General features: G+C 42.7%; 1 protein-coding gene across 3 annotated transcripts in view; it reads right to left on the minus strand.

Moving 5' to 3' along the window:
- Positions 1–17,500, minus strand: part of NADK2 (NAD kinase 2, mitochondrial) — a 33,669-nt gene extending 16,169 nt beyond the window's left edge. For all 3 annotated transcript variants that reach the window (XM_042804685.1, XM_032992237.2, XM_042804686.1), the window contains exons 1-4: positions 16,970–17,500; positions 3,026–3,114; positions 2,583–2,671; positions 1,007–1,088 (exon numbers count right to left, since the gene is read on the minus strand). In XM_042804685.1, coding sequence (XP_042660619.1) covers positions 1,007–1,088; positions 2,583–2,671; positions 3,026–3,114; positions 16,970–17,350 — 641 coding nt within the window. In that variant the 5' untranslated portion in view covers positions 17,351–17,500. The remainder of the gene's footprint in view (positions 1–1,006; positions 1,089–2,582; positions 2,672–3,025; positions 3,115–16,969) is intronic.
- Between the last annotated feature and the right edge of the window lie 3,389 nt (positions 17,501–20,889).

Here is a 20,889-nt window from a genome sequence, read left to right on the forward strand (position 1 = left end):
AAGCTTAATAAACTTTGCAAATTAGAAAGAAAATTTCCTCCATTTACACACAAGTGATACGAGACAGGTAAGCAACATGCCTCAGATCAAAAGAACCTCATGTCAAAGCCAGAAGACCAAACACTGCTCCCCTTTCATGAGTGACATTTGATAACTTGAAGGCACTTGTTATTTGAACCTCACTATTGAGGCTGTAGAATATCTATTCACAGCATTTGAAAAGTTTTGGAAGAAGAGTAAGGTATGGAAGGAATTAAAACTTTTGGCCACCACTTTCTTATCTACTAAGATTAAATTAAATGGTAATATCAAAAGCAGAAACCGAAATCTGGAAATCTCAGCAGACAGCTCCTTGGTGAATTCTGAATTTTACTTGACATCCTTTTGAAAGTTATACCAACCAGGCAGTACTTAAAAACTGCATCCACCTGCCCAAATCAATCTTATGGCTAGGTGGATGCAGCTTGTGTGGAGTTTATAATAGGACAACTAAATGCCATTAAGTAGCAGAAGACTGCGTCCTCTGAGGTATGACATGGCTTACATGAAGAAACCATAACAAAATCCTTCATCTGAGGCCCTATCAGATTTCCAGTAGGATTTGCCTTCTCCATAAGGAAAACAAGTTTCTGTGTGTTCAGGCACACTTAGTTGCTTTTGTTAAGTCTCTTTCCCTGTCTCTGTTCTATACTGCCATCTCTAGCCTCACACTTCTGGTTAGTAATACAAGTTAACTAGCTGCAAGTGCTGTTACACTGGTGTGTGAAAACAGCTGTGGCAGTTTAATACAGTCATGCTTATCCAATACTACTTAATGTCCTCTCAGATCAGACAGGATAACTCACTGTGGAAACTTTTCTAATAAAACAACAGGTTCTCTTGGTATATCTACAATCCACTAAAACAGACACTGCCAATGCTACAGGCATACCTCATGCATCGTGAAAACAGATGCGTATTGTGCCTGATACTAAATAAAGCATTGCTTTCACAAATGTGTTTTTACCTTTCAGGATCAGTATTTACTCCAATAACTGGTTTAAATTTATCAAAGACCTTACTGGCTGCCAACAACATTGTCCCATCACCTACAGAAAAGGAAAAACGTTAGTTTCACTTCACATTCTAATATCCCAAACAAAATAGCCTCACATGTACTGCAGCATTATCACTACGTGCTTTTGTATCAACAACAGATCAGGTAAGCTGAACAAAAATAAAATGGGACCACAAAACAACTGACACCTTTCAAAGCACGGTAGCGACAAGTGAATCCAAGATGGCAAATGTGACTGAAAAAAGTATGACTTATCTGACAGCTATACAGGCCCAGGTAACTGAATTTGGCAGAAGCAAGTCTGAAAATAGATTTATGGAAATTTCTGTATATCAGCTGGTAAGAGAAATTATTTAGGAAAATAAACTTAGAAAGTATCACTAATAGAGGCCAGGGAAGACAAAAAACACCACCAAGTTTTACTGTGAATCACATGAAAACAATGACTTTAGTTCCATCTCAGCTGCTCTCCTAGAAGGCACAACTTAAAGGACATATTTGACCCCAAATAGGCATACTTGGAAAAGAAGTCTTAGATAAAACTGTTGAAGTAGAAGTCTTTAAGTGTCACTGGTTTCTTCAGATACTGATATTATTTCCTGTCTGTCAAACAGGACAACTATAACCTGAACTAGTCTTTGCATCAAGATATAAGCTCTGAAAACCCCAGATGATATATCACTTCCCAGTTGCTTGCCTCATAACCATGACAAATGTTGCCACAGCCAAACCGACACTTTAACCTCCAGCTTAGAGGAGTTCTTTGAAATGTAGGAGTATATTAGGATACTTCAGGAATGTACACATATCCCTTTCTACCCATTCTGCCTGGTAACCAGTAGCCAAGAGCAAAGTGGACCAGTGGGGAAGAGAGAAAGGCAGAGCAGTCATCAAGTCTAACTGCCACAGATGATTGAACATTACGTCAGATCCCAGCAACACACTTCAGTGTTTGCAGCAATGCACAAAAATAACACTAAATGAACATTCAAGCAATCAGGTTAGTTGCTCTGTTGGTTCATTTAAAAAGCTCTAATAGTGGCACAGGCTGCTCAGAAGTTGCATACTTTTAACTAGATACTCCAGTCACTGGAATTACACGTGAAAGCAAGAAAGACAGTTTGAGCAAGGGGAGGAAAAGGTAGTATGTTAGTCTCCACCTCACATATCAAAATCCAAAGAGTATGGTTTAGGGCTATGTATAATCACATGACATCAAGCATTTTATCCTCCTTAGATGAAAACTATAGTAAATTCCACAGTTATACTGTTTTACACAAGACAATTAAACATGTCCAATGTGGCCACGTACTGGGATTCACTTCCTACTGCTACAATTTTAAATACTAGAGGTAGAAAGGATGGTCACAACCATTGCATTTTGTCATATTTTCTGACAATTAGATAAGCAAATTCTTTTCAAAATGTGCAGACCTCCAGACACTTCACACGTTGCAAAATATTTTTGAAAAATGTATCTATGAAAACATACTGAAATAAATACTTCCCTTCCATAAAGTCATACCTCCTGCTGATATAACAGCATCTGCCCACCGAACTGTTTCTTCATTATATTCTCGACGTTTAACAAGACGAACTTCTATCCTCTCGTTCCTATAAAGTGCAGAAAAAGCCTGAATGTGTCCTATATTGTTCCTTGTCACATCGTTCTGAAAAACTGACACATAATTAAGGACTAATTCCAGTGGTATTTGGCGGATAAACATACGACACACACAAATCCTCTGCATCTCTCATTTGTTTTCAAGATAAAAACGCAATGTGTTAGCTAACTGAGCTGAGCTAGTTCACATTACAATTGTTTCAGGAATGACTGTTTATCTGCATCATCCTGTTTTCAATATTCCTATTTTATTAGAGTTTGTAACACAAAGCTTCCTTTCGTTGTTTTGCACAATCCGTGGATATTTGCACTGTGTCTGAAATTCTCAACATCCATAGTCTTACCGTAAACTGTCTACAACATGCTCCACATTTTGTGTATGAATGCGATGCCGCTCCAGCAGACCAGCATAGTTGGATCCCTTCAAGGCAAGCTGCAAGACATAAATTGATTTTGTAGAAGTTAATCACTACAGTAAGTAGTGCTCTTGAGTAATACAAGTAGAAGCTATAAGAAAGCATGTATTTTATATACTTTTATAAGCACTCTATTCATTACATCTCTATATACATTCCCAGCTTACATTGATAAGTTCATTTAATGAGTTACACTGCCACAGCAGTCAAGAATCACAGACCTTTTAAGGCCTCCACATATATGCAAACAAGTATGCTACACTGATGTCTATGTCACTTCAGACACTTTGCTTTCCCTGAATCTGGTAAGTAACTTAAACTCTAGGTAAATCTACATAAAATAGTTATACTAACTGTATTCTGGTCATGTGCTAAAAGCTAGCTTATTACCTTAAGAATTATAAACATTGAGCTACAGAGAAAGAGGACAACAGGAATGATACACAGAAAACAGGAACTTCTGACATACGCAGAGCATTAACCTTCAAATTGTATTTGAGCTAACATGGAAGACTGCCAAGTGCTTACAAAGGTGACATTTCCCCTGCCTCAAAAAGATCTTAAAGACAATCCATCTATCTTTGATACTGTAGCCTCGATTACAGAACAGATTTTTTTAAACAATTTCACATCAATAACAAGGCAAACAGTATTTAGCAGTTGCATTCTAGCCTCTTTCACCTGGAAGGTGGAGAATTTAAATACTTAATCTTGACACACTCTCTAGACCATGGAAACGTTTTGCAGCTCACATAGATAGACTCTTATGAACAGGCAGGTGTGACTGCTGGCTGCAGATTAAGTGTTTTTGCAGATTTCTGTGCAAGAAATTCAGTCACCAACTGTACACATTCATTCTTCACCTCAGTGTGCTCATCTGGGGTTGGTACTGCCAAATACATGCTTGCATGGAGATGATTAAGCAAGTAGAAGAAAGAATGTGAAAAGGATGTTAAGTAAAAGTTTACAAATACATTCATAACAACAGTGATCCTGCTTTGAGCACCAGGCTAGACTAGATGATCTCCCAAAGCTCTCTCTAGCCTGAATTATTCTACAATTGTATTTCCTCAACCAACTAAAACCAATTTACCAGCATAGAAACAGAACTTCTCTTAGAGTTTGTGTAGATAAATTTATCTGTGCCAGAAGTTTCAAACAGGCACTTCCAGCAACTTATTAAAGTGCCTTTACCAGTCCAAGAGAAAGCGGTGCCAGACAGCCACATTTAATCCCATTTCCACAGAGACCCCCATACCACAGAACTCAACAGCAAAGGGGAGAGGACTGGCAGGATATGACAATTACAGTTAACTGCAATCCAACATCTAACAAATGCAATCTTCCTTCATCTGATACCTGCTGATGTCAAGAAATCCAACCATGAACTAAGCACAAAGACAGACTCGGTGCTGAAGAAATTACAGAAAATAATGGAATTGCCTGCTCCGGAACTTCAAAGCTGTACTGTTCAGTGTGTTTACAATTAGCAATTAACTTGCAGGAACAAATTCTTCAAGCAGTCTTCCAGCTGGGATCAGGAAACCACCCCCAGCAGAGGGGCTCCTAGACATTGCCTGGATCCCACCAATAGCACTACAGGCAAACTGTGGGAGTAGCTGCTAGCTGTGCCTGGTCACACTCAGAGATAAGCATGTGGGTGAGCAGAAAACATCCAAACAAAGCTTTCAGGTCATCTTTACAAAGCTTGTTAGTACTGGTTTACCGGGGTATGGGGTGTTAAGTATCATTAACTGCCTCACACACTTAAGTCCTTCGTTTCTACTCCACAGCTACAATATTTGCACACTCCTATACACTTCTTGCTCCCATGGAGTTGTACTGGGAGCTTGAACAGTGCCACTGTTCTGTTGTGGGGAGGGAAGAAGTCTGAAAGGCTATCGCCAGTTACAGCACTGCCCACTGCCGGGTTAGCCAGCCTCTCATGATCCATTTGGAACAGCAAGGAGAAAGTAGAAAGGAGAAAAGAAGAAGGTATTTGCCCCTCACAGACAACATCTGCCGCTGAGCACCACAGGTCTAATTTGCCAGAAGAGGAATTTTCAATTGCACATCTGAAGCACAAACTGACCTTGCTTTACCACCAGAAATAACAAGAAATCTAGAGCAAATAACCTCAAAAAATCAACTATGTTACTAAAGTCAGGATTCCCATTCATGCTTCCTCTAGAAAGATCTGCTGTGAATGAAACACAAGCACCTGACAAGCAGAATGCTGCTGCAGCAAACATTTTTCCAACTGCTATTTCCACAGGATGTTACTTACACACAACAGACACTGCAAACTCCATCTTGCAATTTTATGTACCTCTTTTGTTTGGCTAATTTGCCAGCATGATATCTTTCAACTTAGTCGAAGAGAGCTTTTATCTCAGAACAATGACTGTGTAATGACTCCCTGTATGATCACCTGCAGACTTCTGAGACACCAACATCAGTGGTGACCCCACAGCTAATATCTCATTGGCATCTCTACCAAGGAGATATATGGGTAGTGTCATTGCTGTGGAACAGTATGTTCTGTAGCTTATATTTGCCTTATGTGTGTCAAAATATTTCACCAACAGCTTCAGATGATCAGCAACTAAGCTGCCAGTACCCTGACAACTGGCTGAACAATTTCCATGGATACTTCTACCCTTGCTAAGAGCACCACTGCAAAATGAGTATACACTGCATAGAGGTCTCCTCTTTGAATTTAGCTCTAGAATGAGTAAACAAGTATCATTAAGCAACAAGATAAAATAAAAGTTAGGGCTTTAAGTTTAAATGGCTAAATTACACCTACAAAGTTAATGAATCATCCTAATTTGCAAAAGGCTTCAGAGATTAAAACAGTCTGCTCATCTCTAGCCTCATCCCTCTAGCTCAGAGATAAATAACCCACCAGTTCATTCATCTAAGAACTCACAAAAGGACAACCTGCCTGAGCCTAACCACAGTGAAGTATAGCAAGCAGGAATGCTAATCATCAGCTGCTTTTTGTGTAACTACTCCAAAGAACCAGAGAAGTGCCTACAGACCTTGTGGTTAGAGGCCACAGAATGACAAGAATGGGAAGGGATCTCTAGAGTTATATGGTCCAACAACCCTGGAGAAGAAGGGCCACCTGGAGCCCAGCACCACGTCCAGATGGCTTTAGAAGATCTTCACAGATGGAGCCTCCATTGCCTCTCTGGGTAACCAGTCCCTGTATTCAGTGACCCTCACAGTAAAAAAAAAAGTGTCTCCCCATGTTCAGACTGACTTTCCTGTATTTCAGTTTGTGCTCACTGCCTGTGGTCCTGCCTTATATCCAGGACTTGAATGATGTACTAAAGCTATGACAAATGCTGCTTCTTAAAAGAGCTCTGCACTGAGGATAAAGAGTAGGATAAACTGAGACTCCAACTTCTTTCCTACTTTAAGAGAGCTGAAGGCAAAGATCACACAGTCCAGTTGCTGCGTGCATGATCATTTCCCCAAAGAGTCTGGGAGGAATTTGTGATGTACAGAAAACCCCAGTCTGCAGAACAGCCTAGCTCCCGAGCCCACTGATCAGACAGGCCCACAAACCTATGCCAGGCTTGGATCTTACCAACCAAACCCTCAAAAAGACCCACAGGTTTTAGCTCCTGCATGAAGACAACTTGCAAATTCTTCTTCCTTCAGAGGAAGCTCTGATTTACAATTGTCACAGCTGTCCTTCCAAAAGGAAAGGGATTGACAGACCACTCTCCACTTTCAACATCCAATAGCAAGGCTGACAGTCTTACAGAGCAGGTATCTTTACAACAACTATTAACAGTCTTGGCTAAAATATGAAAAAACAACTATTATGACAGACCCATCTTGAGTTTATGTGGTATTTCAAGCTGTATGGAATAGCAATTCGATCTGAGTATCAAGTCTACCTGAAGAAAAATGGAGTTATACCAAACACCCAATCACATTTATGTAAGTAACTTTGTGTAAGGTTGTTTCTTCAAGTTTTCTTTTTAAAAAACCTCATTAATACTTAAATGAAGTAAAAACCAGAACTTTGATGTTTACAGGAAAAAGTTCTCATCCAAATTAATACCACCTCATTTTACCACTAACCTTTTTATGAAAAGTCACTTCCTTCCACTGAATAAGTAGCTATGTTTGGCCCATAAAAATGAATAAAACTTCATAAAATTAAAAAAAAAAAACACACACACACACAAAAACAAACAAACAAACAAACAAAACCCCTAAACTAAGTGTCACGGGGTAATAGTATATACTCCTGCAAAACTTACCCATAATAACACAGAAAACCTGAAAAATTACAAAGAAGATTATGAAGTCTGCCAGTACAGTAACAAGGGAGTACACAAGACATTTAAACTTAGCAATATTCTTCCAAAAATTGCCAGACTGCAGACTGACTTTCTAAACATGAGCTAGAAGATAAAAACACTATTCCTACAGAGCTCAGGATCTTCAAACAGGAGTTTGCTTGACATTTCTTGACGCTGAAGTTGTAGAAGCCTACATGAGGGGCCACACACAGGTCTGCATCCCTGCACTGCAGGCTAAGTGGTTTCTTCCAGCAGTTGTCTGGAAAGATTGGTAAGAGTAAAAGAAACCAAAAGGTACTGATGAATAGAAGTTATCAGCTATAGATCTATAAACACACAGGAAACACAGTGCTTGCAGAGTCTCCCTTGCTGAGGCTCCTGGAACAGGAAAAAATACGGGTAAAACACAGAGGAAATGTCACATCAAAGCTAAGGGGGTAGTCAGCTATGGATGACACTAGCGAAAGTATTCAGAAGCAGAAGTATTCATGGAGAGTGGTAACAACTGTAGGCTTATTCATGTGACCTCAGTATCATGCAAGATTGCAAAATAAAATGCATGAAATACATGAGAGGTATTCTAGCTAAAAGTGCATTAGCATATGAAAACAGGGACAAACTAGCCAAAAATACATTCAGGCATAACTTCAGTAGTGTTCTTAAACCTCACAGCAGAGATGCAATGCAAAGCAGGCTTCCAGAAGAGCTTGCATTGGAAAACACACTCCGGTGAGCAGAACATGTTCTATGATGAAGTTATTTTTCCTTAGGAGCCTGGAGGGGAAAAGGTCTACACCAAATGTCTAAAAAATGCTCTCATATTTTCTGGCCTGATCCTTTTTTTAATGAAAGGATAATTTTTCACAGAGCTCCTCTAACAGCCATTTAGTCAAGAGACATTTGTGTGCCTGTGTCCTGGGTTGAGTGAGTGGTGGAGATTTTTGGTGGCAGGGGAGGGGGCTATCGGGGCGGCCCCCTGTGAGAAGCTTCTCGAAGCTCCCCCAGCTCCAAGTCAGCTCCACTTCTGTTTGGGAAATTGAGCCAATCAGCTGCGCCTCTGCGATAACGTATTTAAGAAGGGACGTGGTGACGGGCAGTGGGACTTGTGAGGAGGAGTTGCTGCAGCTGCGTGAACACCAAGGTCAGTGGGGGAACAGAGGGAGAAAGGAGGGGGGAGGTGTGCCGGAGCAGAGACCCCCCTCTATCCTGTGGTAAGACAGCAGGGCAGCCCCCCCCCATCACAGTAGATGAAGATCTACTCTGGAGCAGACATTGATTTATGGCCTGTTGCTCTTGCTCAGCATAATCAAGGTTCTGTGCCCGAAGAAGGCCGGGGTCTCATGGGAAAAGGTAGCCCCGCTGCTGTAATTCAGTGCTGGGAGGATTCCAGCATGTGGGGGTGTCCCACGCCAGAGCAGCTCGGGAAGGGCTGCAGCCGTGGGAGGGAATCCAGTCGGAGGAAGTTAGTGACCCATGACGGAGCAGTGTGGGGAACGCTGCGGCCCATGGGAGGAATTCATGTCAGAGAAAGTTTGTGGAGGACTGTCTGCTGTGAGAGGGGGACCACGATGGAGCAGGAGGGACAAGTTCCGGACACTCCCCTCACCGAACATGGAGGAAGTGGCAGCACTGACTGCACCCCCCATTCCCTGCCCCTGCGCCACTGGGGGAGGAGGTAGAGATACCGGGAGCAGAGCTGAGCCCGGGAAGAAGGGAGGGGTGGGGGGAAGGTGTTCTCAAGATGTGGCAATGCTTCTCACTGTCCTACTCTGTTATGTGTTGTTAGTGTCTGTAATAAATGTATGTTCTTTTTTTCCTTCCCCTAACGAGTCTGCCTTTTGCTTGTGATCATAAAAGGGGAATTTTCTCCCCATCCCAGTCCTATCTTGAACCCCAAGCCTGGCTCTCTGTCCCTTCTCATTGCCGGAGGGGAAGGGAGAGCGAGCTGTTGCATTGTGGTTGGCTGCCAATCAGGCCTAAACCACAACAGCCTGCCTTCCTTCTGGAGTTTTACCTCTCACCTCTGGCAAATCTCAGCCCACTCAGTTTGAACTGTGGGTCTGCTCTCCTCAAGTAATGCTGGCCCTCCAAGGAACAACACTGCGCAACAAGCACATGGCTTGTAGCCACAAATACAGAAGCAACACAAAGCCAAGCAACATCCGAATACCCACTGTTGTTTACATATGTGGATTATGATCCCTGATTTAAAGAATGGGGAAAAGAAAATCCACAGCTAAGTCTTACTGACATTGCTAACCTAAGCATTAGGATAAAATCTTATGCTCTCTGAAAATAGTTATGTGAATGTTGTCCAGCTTGAAATTGCGAATTGAGCACCTGCTACAGCTAATCCTAGTACACTAAGATTAACAGGAACTTTTCAAATGCATTTTGACCAGGTAGGAATATTACTTATATGAACATTACTAGGCTTATCCTGAATTTACAGCACTAACCTTCGTGTTGCCTTAAACTGCCACTGCACCAGGGTCGAGTTAATGCCTCAGTGCACCCATCAGTTGTTTTATCACTGTTGCTCATTCAGGAGTTAAACGACATGTCTGACTAGAAGGGGGGAAAAAAAAAATATATATGGAAAAAAAAAAAAGCCAGCACAGATCTAGAAATTATTACTTTCTCAAGTTTCAACAATTAACTTGGCCACACACACCCCAGCAGGAAAACAAGAACAGATCACTGTTTTCCAATCTACCTAATTTCTACAGAAAGAACTACTGAACTAATGCATTTAGAAAGCAACAGCTAAACACAGAGGTTTCAATTTTAACCTGAAGACAAAAATTTTATGAGCATTATAGGTATAATCATCTAACCATTTCTAAGCAGAGTACAGCACTAATAAAAGTCCTGTATTTTCAGAAATCATCTCTCTAGATTAATCACATCTCCCAAGTATAGACAAAGTTAGCGCTCTTTGTTATGCTCTATATTTATAAGGAAACAAGCATTTCTCTTGACAGGAATATGGAAAAAAATATATTTTTCCAAATGTGCTTTTAATTGGAAACAGTTTTAAATATAGCATATGCTTCAAATAATACACTCCTCTTCATTCAATCATTCAGTTCTCATTAATTCATCAGGACACCAACATAAAGTCATAAATCACAGCTAGCTAGGTACTTAAAAAAAATATTAAAGTCACTTCCAAAAAGCAGCCTTTTTCAGCTGTATAAAGTATAAGATGCTTGGTGAGATAGACCTTAAAATTTAATTTAGGTACATTGAAATGCCCTACTTTTTCATCTATTTGCTATATACAACTGAGTATACTTGAATAGTGTGCCAGAAAAAAACAAATGCTATAGAAAAAGGAATTTATTACATCATATTTGTTTCCATAATTTTCCAGACTCCTCTTATGACAGAATGACAACACAGGATGAACTTTTTAATAAAGCAGACGCAACTGAATTTACTTAATGACTAAAATATATCAAATTTCAAAGGTAAAGATATACAAATGTACACTGTGGCTGTGTAACTTGAAAAACATTTACATCCATCTCTGTTTCCAGTGGACTAGGTTGAAAATTTTATTTCTGAAAAAAAGTGTCTTTAGCTTGATATAATCTTGGTGTACTATAACCTGTGTCTTTCATTCTCTATACTTCAAATTCAGTAGGATGATATTTTTTTCCCCCCTTTTCAGGGTGAGGTAGGGCCCAGTACAGCCCTATCAGTTCTTAAAGACTTCATGTGCCCCTTAGAAGACCATCCACTGAAATAATTCACATTACAAAATAAGCAGAGGTAGGTAGTCTGAATTCAACAGAACAGTTACAAGTTTCACAGTACCACTTCATTCATTAAATAAGTTTCTATTTAAAGATACTACCTTCAAATGTACCACTGTACATTTGGATCCACAAGAGAACACAGAGGTCAATAACCTAATAGTCACTGGTTTTTAGAATAGCTCAACATTTTTTTTTTCCCCAGGAAAAAAAATAACATGATTTTTGAAGAAAAAAAACCTGCAGAATTATCTGATCTTATTTTTAAATTAGAATGGAGTTGAACTTTGAAGTCTGTATATTATTTTTTCCATCTGCTACTTTCCTTGTATCTGTAAAATCCTAATGTTTTGAAAATATTTGTGTAACATTTTCTAAATGGAGTTCTAGTGTATCACAGCCATCAGGATTGAAGTGCAGTTTTCTAAAACAGAAATCTAAAAATGACATACCTGGTTAGTTTCCAAAAGCCTACCTTGGCATGGTGGTGTGACATTCGCAAACCTGAAACACCAGTACTAAAAATGTATCTTTCATCATGTAATGTAAAAAAAGGTAAATAATTTGTTTCTGTAATTAAAAAAAATAATCAATCACCTATTAAATTATAGGTAAAATAGTACATTTCCTGCATGACAGAATTTTCTAAGAAACATGAAAACTTTAATATGCAGGTTAGTAGCAGCTGGTGTTGTAAGCATATGAATTAGGAATTGGATGGGGCAGAGGGGAATGGGGATAGTGTTCTGCTACACAGACACCTCTCACCACCCTCCACAGTTCTGGGGGTTTTGTTTTAGTGCACAAGATCATACGAGCTGCAACCAAAGCTCTCCTACCTGCTGGGAGACCCTCCTTCCTGCCCAGCCCTGCGCAGTGTGCTGTTGGTACTCTACGCTGCAGATGAGTTCCCATTGTGCCTCTTTTAGGCTTGGCAATATCCTGAGAACAGGTTACATTTTCTCCACCCAGATACTGTTTTTCAAGCAAGCTGTACCAGCTTCACGTTTCTGAGATGACCTCCCCTGACAACTTGTTGCAGTGGTCCAAGAGAGTCAAAACTCCTACCAAACCTCCAACTCCTTGCTCTTCCTGCTCCAAACAGACTCCCAAACCAGCCACAACAGAGTATCAGCTGTAGTCCACACTGAATCATTTTCCTCCAGTTAGGACCAATACAAACATAACACTTCATCTGACAAGACATTTTCAAAGGTAATTAAAAATGCATATGAAGTGTGTTTGGACAGCTAAACTGTTCATCTCCTCTAAATACTTTCCAACAGTGAGAAGCCAGCAGCTTCATCTCAACTGCACGATCAAACAAAAAAAAAATATTTAACTTAAAGCTGGTAACTGCAAGTGTTAGATATCCAACAGTCTCTTTGTATCTCATGAAGGCAAACAAAATTATTTCTTGTGTGATTTGATGCACAGAATTTACTGGTGCAACACTTTAAAAAAAAGTGCTGGCTTATTTTTCTTTCCTGGTATTAGAAGAGAAATATCTCATTTTTACAGGTCTCTAATCTCCATTCTGAACTAAAGACTCTGAAAACCTCCCCTGTACAACGTTCCAAGTGCTTAATTACACTTTTCACAATAGTTCAGAATTAGTATACTAATTCTGATAGTCAGATGTGTTTAGGTGCAGTTATAAACAGATTTAAAAGATTTATTTGTAAGTGTGTAAGAGTATCTGCCACAAGACACAGTACAACCACCCACCTGGAGAAAGCACGCCTAACACGTACATAGAGATACAATGAAAGATTTAATCTTTTGCACATCTACTAAACACTTCTAAGCGTTTGCCCTTGCTCTCCATCTTTCCCCCATCTCTTCTGCTGTCTGGACTGCTTCTTCACCTCTCCAGTCTCTGTTTGCACAGAGAAAGACCTCAGGAATCATGACCCTGCAGCTTTGACTTTGCAACATATAACAGTGTTTGTATAGCAAAACTTACTTGGTATGTCCAAAAGAAAGGCCACAAAAGTATTTAGGCCACAGCTGCTGAGGGCCTCTATTGCCTATTAGTAGTGTCAGCCAGTCAGCTTCAATGCTGAGATATTCTGCTTCTTGGAGTATACTGTGATTTATATAGTATATCTTATGTATGATTGTGGGAATATAACAGAAGCTTGGCAAGGAGGATTGTAAACACACTCAAGGGACTTGCAGCTGGGGTGTCAAAAAAAAACCATAATCATACTAATTGTTGTTTAGCTTTGTGTGCTTGATAGGTAGAATGTCTGCATTCAGATAACACAGGCCTGTGATAGACTCAGAGGCATCTTATCAAACACCCTTGAGATTCCTGCCCAGCTGTGGGCACGGTCGAAAACTACAGCTGCAAAAATCCCTGATATACAGAGGCAAAAGCAGCAGGTCTGAGATGTTCTTTCTTCTCTTCTTTCTGGCTAGCAAGGACTGAGCTCCGCGGTGCCTGCATCCCCACCTGCATGCCTCTGCCTGGGTGCTGCTGTGGAGATCCCCTGGGTCATGAGATAATGGGAGTAATTTTCTCTGCATTTCTTCTGTGGTTTTGTGGTTGTTACTGCATCCTGACTGTGTCTGCTCACACAATGGTACAAGCTATGATCTATATCATTTCAATATCTGTTGGTGTATACCAACGATTCATCTCTAGCCTCCTTAAATATGGAACAAATCCCACCTAATTAGGTTATGTGCCCAAAGTCACACATGCAGTGTCACTTCTGCCTTAAGTGACTTACTGCATTTTCCATCTTAATACATAAACACAGTGATTGCAACAGCTAAGCTCAAGTCTGCTCTCCTGTATTCATTATGAGGCACAATCCCTTAAGCCCATGATGATCATCATTTGTGTTATGCTCAGATCTGAAGCTTCCAAATAGAGGTATCAGTTGTCTTCTATGAATTTTCAAACACCTCTTCTGCCCGCAACTGGTAGGCAAACAAGCCCAGGTATGGCTTCTCAAATCTAAGCCCTCCAACATTGCCTTTAAATTGAATTTCTGTACTTCAGATAGCCAGCATCCAGATGTCTGAAGATCCATGACAGACACAGCAGGACCGTGCTTCTCCGCTGGTACAGGCTCCCTCTTGCCACCATGCTGCCACACCACACCCCAGCTCCAGGGTCACCTGAGCTCGAGCCCCCCTGCAACGTAACACAGTCCCCACCACCCCGAACCCCAGTCTGGGTTAGCTAACAGCTTACAACATCAGGTGAGCCAAACCTTTCCTATGCACTTTTGCTTTCACCCGTTGCCACTACCTCAACAACAGGCTTTCGTGTGAGCTTCAACTCCAACTTTGCCCTCTGGGTGGACATTCAGCATGACTGAGCTCCCATGCCAGATTCATGACCAATTCACAACCTTCAGGATAAACTGAGCATCGCCCTGGGTCGCAGCAGCAAGGACTCACTGCATGTCCAAGGGCAGCGTCTGGCCTCGTTTCACAGAGACCTTGGGATGAGACAGAGTGCAGGTGACCTTGGGAAGCAAAACTTACCATGTTCCCAAAGGCTGTGGCACAGAGAGAGGGTGCAGCAGTCACTCTACTAAGATGTGACTCTGCACACAAGAGAGAGGGTTATGAAGTCTCTTGAACATTCACCTAACATATTTATTGAGGCTGCCATTAGCTCAGAAAGTTTGATGAAAAAAATCTGAGACTAGAGTCACAGCAGAATGTAAATACAGAAATTTTTACAGGACAGCTAAAATATTTGAGAAACAGGCAGTAAGGAGAATTCCTTTACTCCCTTAGTTCCTATTTCAAATATATAATCCTGGAACAGCTTTTCAGCGTGTTCTTGCACAAATCTTTGTATTCCCACCCATACAGCACGAGTGTAACTTAATGTTGCTACGCACATCGTTCAGCAAGTTAGGCTTTGTCTACCTGGCAACACTATGAGTTTTATTGCTGCAATTCCTCACATGGAGGTTTTTCATGGGAAAGTTAGATTTTAAAAAACACCAGTCCTTGAATAACAATTCTAGAATACTCCTAAATACAGATAATTATCTAACACCTCCAAAGTTTCTCCAAAAGGACAAACTCTAAGGCATTCCTGCAACTACTACAATCACACACTGTGCATTCAGTTACTTTTTTTAAAATGCATCTTCAGACTGATACAGGTTACCGATCACACAAAATGTGCATTCTTGTGAGAAATGAAACTGCCACTATTGCTACCTTCAGTCAAGAGCACCTTTAGGGATGTGTAACACCAATGACACTGCTCACTAACTGACTCATTGTCCCAGTTCTGCCTGTACACAAGCAGCAGGGGAAATTTGACCAACCACACTGTTTCGTTTTTCTTGGTTTTAGCTGTGCACTGAGGACAACCCAACTCTCTATACTTAACAGCAAGAAATGCTTCCTCAAGAGAAGCTTAAATGAAGGCAGAAAAGCAGTCTTACACATGAGCTGTGACAGACATTGCTTTTCTGCAGCCACCATAGCAAAGGAAGTACAGGGACATCTCAGCAACCTACATGTAGGTGGGAGTAAGAACACTGGCTGATGTTTCCACATTAAACTTGGTGCCATATAAAATTTTACTGGAGAGCTCTACAGAATATGTAAAAGTGTTTGGACAGGAATTCCCTAGGAGGTGGATGACCAACTGAAGTACACAGAAAAATGTAAGCACTATGTTGCTTTAGATACTGTAACTCTTATCCTAGTGCTTTACAAAGCAAGGCTATGCAACCATAGCATTTGTCCCTGCTATGTAAATTAGGCACGTCTGCAAGCTTAATCCAAATGTTGAAAACAGAGGTCTACAATATTTCCAGCTGTAAGAGACCAAAAACTAGACAGACACAAATTAATGGTATTATTCTGAATAAAGTCGACATTAGGAGCTAATTCCCTGATCTGCACAGACTGCTGACAATCAAAGTAACTCCAGCAGGTACCATCCTTTAGCCCACCAGTGGCTGATGAGCACTGGAAGGAGACAGTCACAGGGTATACGGAGGATAGGATGGGGTCACTGAGCTTGGAGAACACGCTGGACACCGAGTGCATATATCAACTCTTAGAGATACCTGCTTTCCTTAGTGTACCTTCATTAATGGAACAGCTACCTGGTTTTGTACTGGATGTTTCTTAAAGGCCAAAGAAAAAGGCTTTTCTAAAAACTGTAGCAAGACAGATGGATGTGAATAAGAGATCTGGCTGTTTAGCTGGAAGAGCTGTTAGAAAAATACGTGAATGAGGAAGCGAGACAAGGATACAGAGCGAAGGAGCAGGAGGAAATTAGTCCTCTCTGAGGGGATTTTCCCCAACATAGTGCTTTCCTCAGCATGCACTTCTCTAAATATAGTCTTTATATTACACACTGAAAGAAAAAAACTGCAGCTTGCTGAAGGCTGATGGAATCACTCCGAGGATAAAACCCAAACACGCTTACTGCACAGATCCCTTGTCAATCTGCAATAGATGAGCGGAGCGCGGTTAAGCGGCCCTGACCGCGCCCCCCCGCTCCTCACAGCCGAGCTCCGGGGCTCGGGGGGGCGGCGAGACGGGCTCAGGGACACCGGCCGCGCCGCCGCTCGCCCGCCCCGGCCCGCGGCGCCGCCCCACGCACCGGGGCGAAGGGAAATCCCGGGGCCTCCTCCCGACACCCCGGTGCCGTGCGCCCCTCTGGCGCCCGGGCATCGCCTCGGTAACCCCTCCAGCCTCCCCGCTCCCGCGTCCACGGCCCGACCCAGCCGCGTCCCCGGCGGCAGCGCCCGGGGAGGCCGGGCCGGCCGCCGCCTCCCGCCGCTCACCAGCTGTTTCAGGTCCTCCTCAGAGAGTCCGGCGTAGCGGTACCGCTGTTGCTCGAACTCGTACCGCGTCGTCTTCACCACCACCGCCACCCGCGACGGCCGGAACCCGCCGCCCGCCGCCCCCAGCCCGCCCAAGCCCCGCCACCGCGGCGCGCACGGCCCGGCCCCCGCCGCCGCTCCCCGCCCTGCCGCCGCGCAGCGAGCGGCGGGGCTCAGCCCGTGGAGGGCGAGAGGGTGCCGGCGGGCGCCGCCGAGCAGCGGCAGCCCCGGCGGGGCGGAGGAAGCACCTGCCACCCGCCGGCAGAGCAGCAGCGAGCGGCGGGCAGCCGCCCGGCTGGCAAAGCAGAAGTAGCCGTAGAGGAGGCCCCGCGCGGAGGACATGGCCCGGGCTCGCCGCCGCCCCGGGGCGGCAGCCTGCGGCGGGCGAGCGAGGCGGTGCCCAGCGGCAGCTGCCCCCACTCTGAGGCGGCCTCCGCGCCGGGGCAGCGCTCGGCACACATGGCACGGCTGCCCCGCCCCGCCCCGCGCGCAGCCGCCGCCTCCACCAATAGGGGAGAGCGCCGCTAGGCACGCACACACCCTCCCCCACCCCCGCGGGGGCGGGGCTGGGAGCGGTGGGAGAGCGCTCCCCACACGGACCCGGGGCCGAGTACACGCACGCGCACTTTCCGACCAATGGGAGGGCGAGGGAGTGGAAGGTGGGGGCAGCGCGTGGCGAGCGCTCGCCCCAACCCCGGCAGCATGGGTTGCGCATGCGCTCTGGAGGCGCCCGCGGGCGGGACGGGGACGTGGGCACGTAGACGGGCGCGCGGGCTGCGTGGCCCGGGCGCTGAGAGGGGCTGGAACCCTTCAGCCGCGCAAGGGGCCGTGCGGGCGGCCCGCCGCAGCCTTCCACTCAGCCTTCTTCTGGGGTAACAGTTTGCAAAACAGCCGCTCGCGTCCTCTTTTAGCAGGTGGGGACGCGAGTTGGTACTGAGCGCGCTGTGGAGATGCTGAGGTAAGGCGCCTTGCTGGGAAGCGGGCGTTCTTCCTTGTTAAACTTGTCTGAGGGAAAGGAATTCGAAAGTTAGAATAGCACAACAGGTACTGTGTTTTAAAAGGACTAGGTACGGCATCGTGTGAGGATCTGACGAAAAACGTATTTCAAGAAGTCCATCTCTTATTCATGCCCATTCTGATCTTTATTACATTTATCTCACTGTTTTGAGGAAGTGCAGAAAAAGACAACATGGAGAAAGCACCAGGCTTGGGAAAAGACTTGTGCAGCAGCGCTGTAAGTGCATGTGAGTGCGTTTTGTAAGCCCTGGTTAAAAATTAATATAATTAATAAATCCTGAATTACTTTTTAATATTGTAAGTATGCTATCTAGAACTACTGTGGGGGGTTTATATCAATAACTGCCTTCTCAGGTATTGACTTTCTCAGACAGTACTTCTGCACTGAAAGCCTCACTTACCCACGTTTTTCTCATTACTCACCTTGTGCCTGTTCTTTCCCTGGGGGAAGTCACACCCCTCGCTGAGGGGAGGGATTTGAAGCAGCAGCTTTTACCTGTCAGTCCAGCACCCTTCTACACTGCTTTTCTGAGAGTCTTAGGAAATGAGAGTAGCTCTAGGCACTCAGCCCTTCCCTGCTCTTGTATAACAATACAAAATCTCCATCCAGTCTTTACTGACGGGTAGGAGGATTTTCTGTCTACTGATTAGCTTAACCTTGAAGGAAACAACCACAAAAGAGATCACCAGGAGAGTAATTAAACATAACTAATTCCCTTGCTAACCAGAAAATGCCTCATTCTGTATAACCATTAACCTTTTGATTGTGCGAAGCAGTAGGTAATACAAAATCCTGGAGACCAAAAGGATGTAAGAGGTTTTGAAAACTTACAGCTCTGTTCTGAATGGTATCTATTTTGTAACTTACTTGACCACTGAGCTGCTCCTCTAGAATCCTGTGCTTCATGTATTACCTGTTTATATTGAACTGTTCTGCTCTTTGAAAAACAGATCAGCTTCAACCACTAAGGCAAACTTGAGTATGGACCAGTATTTTTGTCTGAGATCATGCAATTACCATGTTATGGTCTTTTGAATTAATGCCCACAGCAAGCATTATAAGCATAACATATGAAATATGTATTCAACAGTGTAAATTCAAAACAGCAGATGATATTTTGATGTTCAGGAAGCAGAGCTGAGGCACAGAGCAGGGAGTGATTAATCCAGGGGGTTCCCAGAACGAAGTCTCTGACAGACTATCTGAAGACTATTGATGGCACCTCGTTGTCTATGTGGAAAAAGGTCTAAACTTTCTGTAACACATAAAATAGTGTTTGTGGAAAGTTTCTTCAGTTTGCATCTTACTTTGTAAGTGGACCTACTTACAAAATGTTCAATAGACACTACTTAACCTTTTCCCTTATTACACCTTTTGATTTGAGCATACACCTGGTAAACAGTAACAAGACACAAGTATCTAAAGCAACACTTACATTGAGAAATACTCACAGTTTGTGACACATAACATGTCTTCGTGCCCCATCTTCAATGACTTCAGAGCAATATACTCAGCGCGTTAAGTGAAGGATTCATTTACACAGAATTAAATTATAAGCACAGACTTTTTAGCCTGGTATTCTTAGTAGGATACGAGTATGGAGCAGGGGTGAATTCCCACTATAGAAACTTTTTTAACGTTGTCTAAACACAACTGACTTTCTTTTGGGTACAGAGTACTTAAAAATGCCTTATGGAAATGGGCACCCTACTACTGCCTGCAGTAAGGAAAGCGCTTCAGAGTAATGCTCTTTTTGGACACCAAGGAGTTACAATACATGAGGTAAATTTCAAGACATAAATCCATAGAAAACCAGGCATCCTTAGCTCTACATTCTTCAAGTTATATGGTGGACTTTAAAAAACCCTTACATAATAAGCTTAAAATAATCTATGCTGTGTTACAAAACAATGTAACTGGAAAAATTTCTGTATGAACACTAAATTGTTCCCAAGTCACTACATTAGCTGCAAAACAAGCAATGCACAACTGTATCAGCAGTTTTACAGAAGACTGTCTCCAAATTTAGTCTTTTTTCATCCAAAAGAATTTATATATTGTTTCTAATGCAGTTACAACCTAGGATATCTCTTAATTTCTCCATATTGATGTCTGGAATAATGCCTTCTTGTGATCATTTAATTAATAACCAGATATATAATTAGCTAATCCAATCATTTATATTCTCTAGACTTTCTTTATATATCCCTAAGTACTACTGGTACCTGAAAATGATAGTGCTATCTTTGTGTTGAAAATTATAATGTTATCAGTGTTAGTTGCATTCACAGAGTAGGAGGTAAACAGACCATCATGATAATGTTTCACAAAACTGAGTCCTCAGATTTTGAGCCCAGCTGACCACAGCTGTTAATTCTGATTATCCAGAGGAAAACTCCAGACTAATGCTTAAATAACATGTCACTCATGCAACACCTCAGCATCTTACAACACAGGTAGATGAACTCATTAGCAGTGTAGTCTGAATTTTTGATCCCAGGTTCTATCCATGTGTGCATTTTGCTTGCAACATATGTACCATCATCAGTGATTATAGTTGGATCATAATTTGCTTTATAAATTCCAAAATAGAGAAGGATGATTCAGAAAAAGCAAAATAAGTGCAGTTATTCTTATGAGTGGAAATTACTGAAAATTTATCACACAAAGCCAATGAGAATGGACAAGCCTTCTTGTCCACACTTTCATGAGAATATGTTTTCATTAACAGACATTTACTTTTCTTATTTTCTTCCCACTCTTTGCTTATGCAAAGCAAGCTACACCATCACTGAAGTAGACAAACATAACTGAATTCCCATTTCAGAAACAATTTGAATATGCTCAAACAGCTGCAGACACA

Source organism: Tyto alba, unplaced genomic scaffold (genome assembly GCF_018691265.1).
Source record: "Tyto alba isolate M040663 unplaced genomic scaffold, T.alba_DEE_v4.0 Super-Scaffold_42, whole genome shotgun sequence".
Classification (NCBI taxonomy): domain Eukaryota; kingdom Metazoa; phylum Chordata; class Aves; order Strigiformes; family Tytonidae; genus Tyto; species Tyto alba.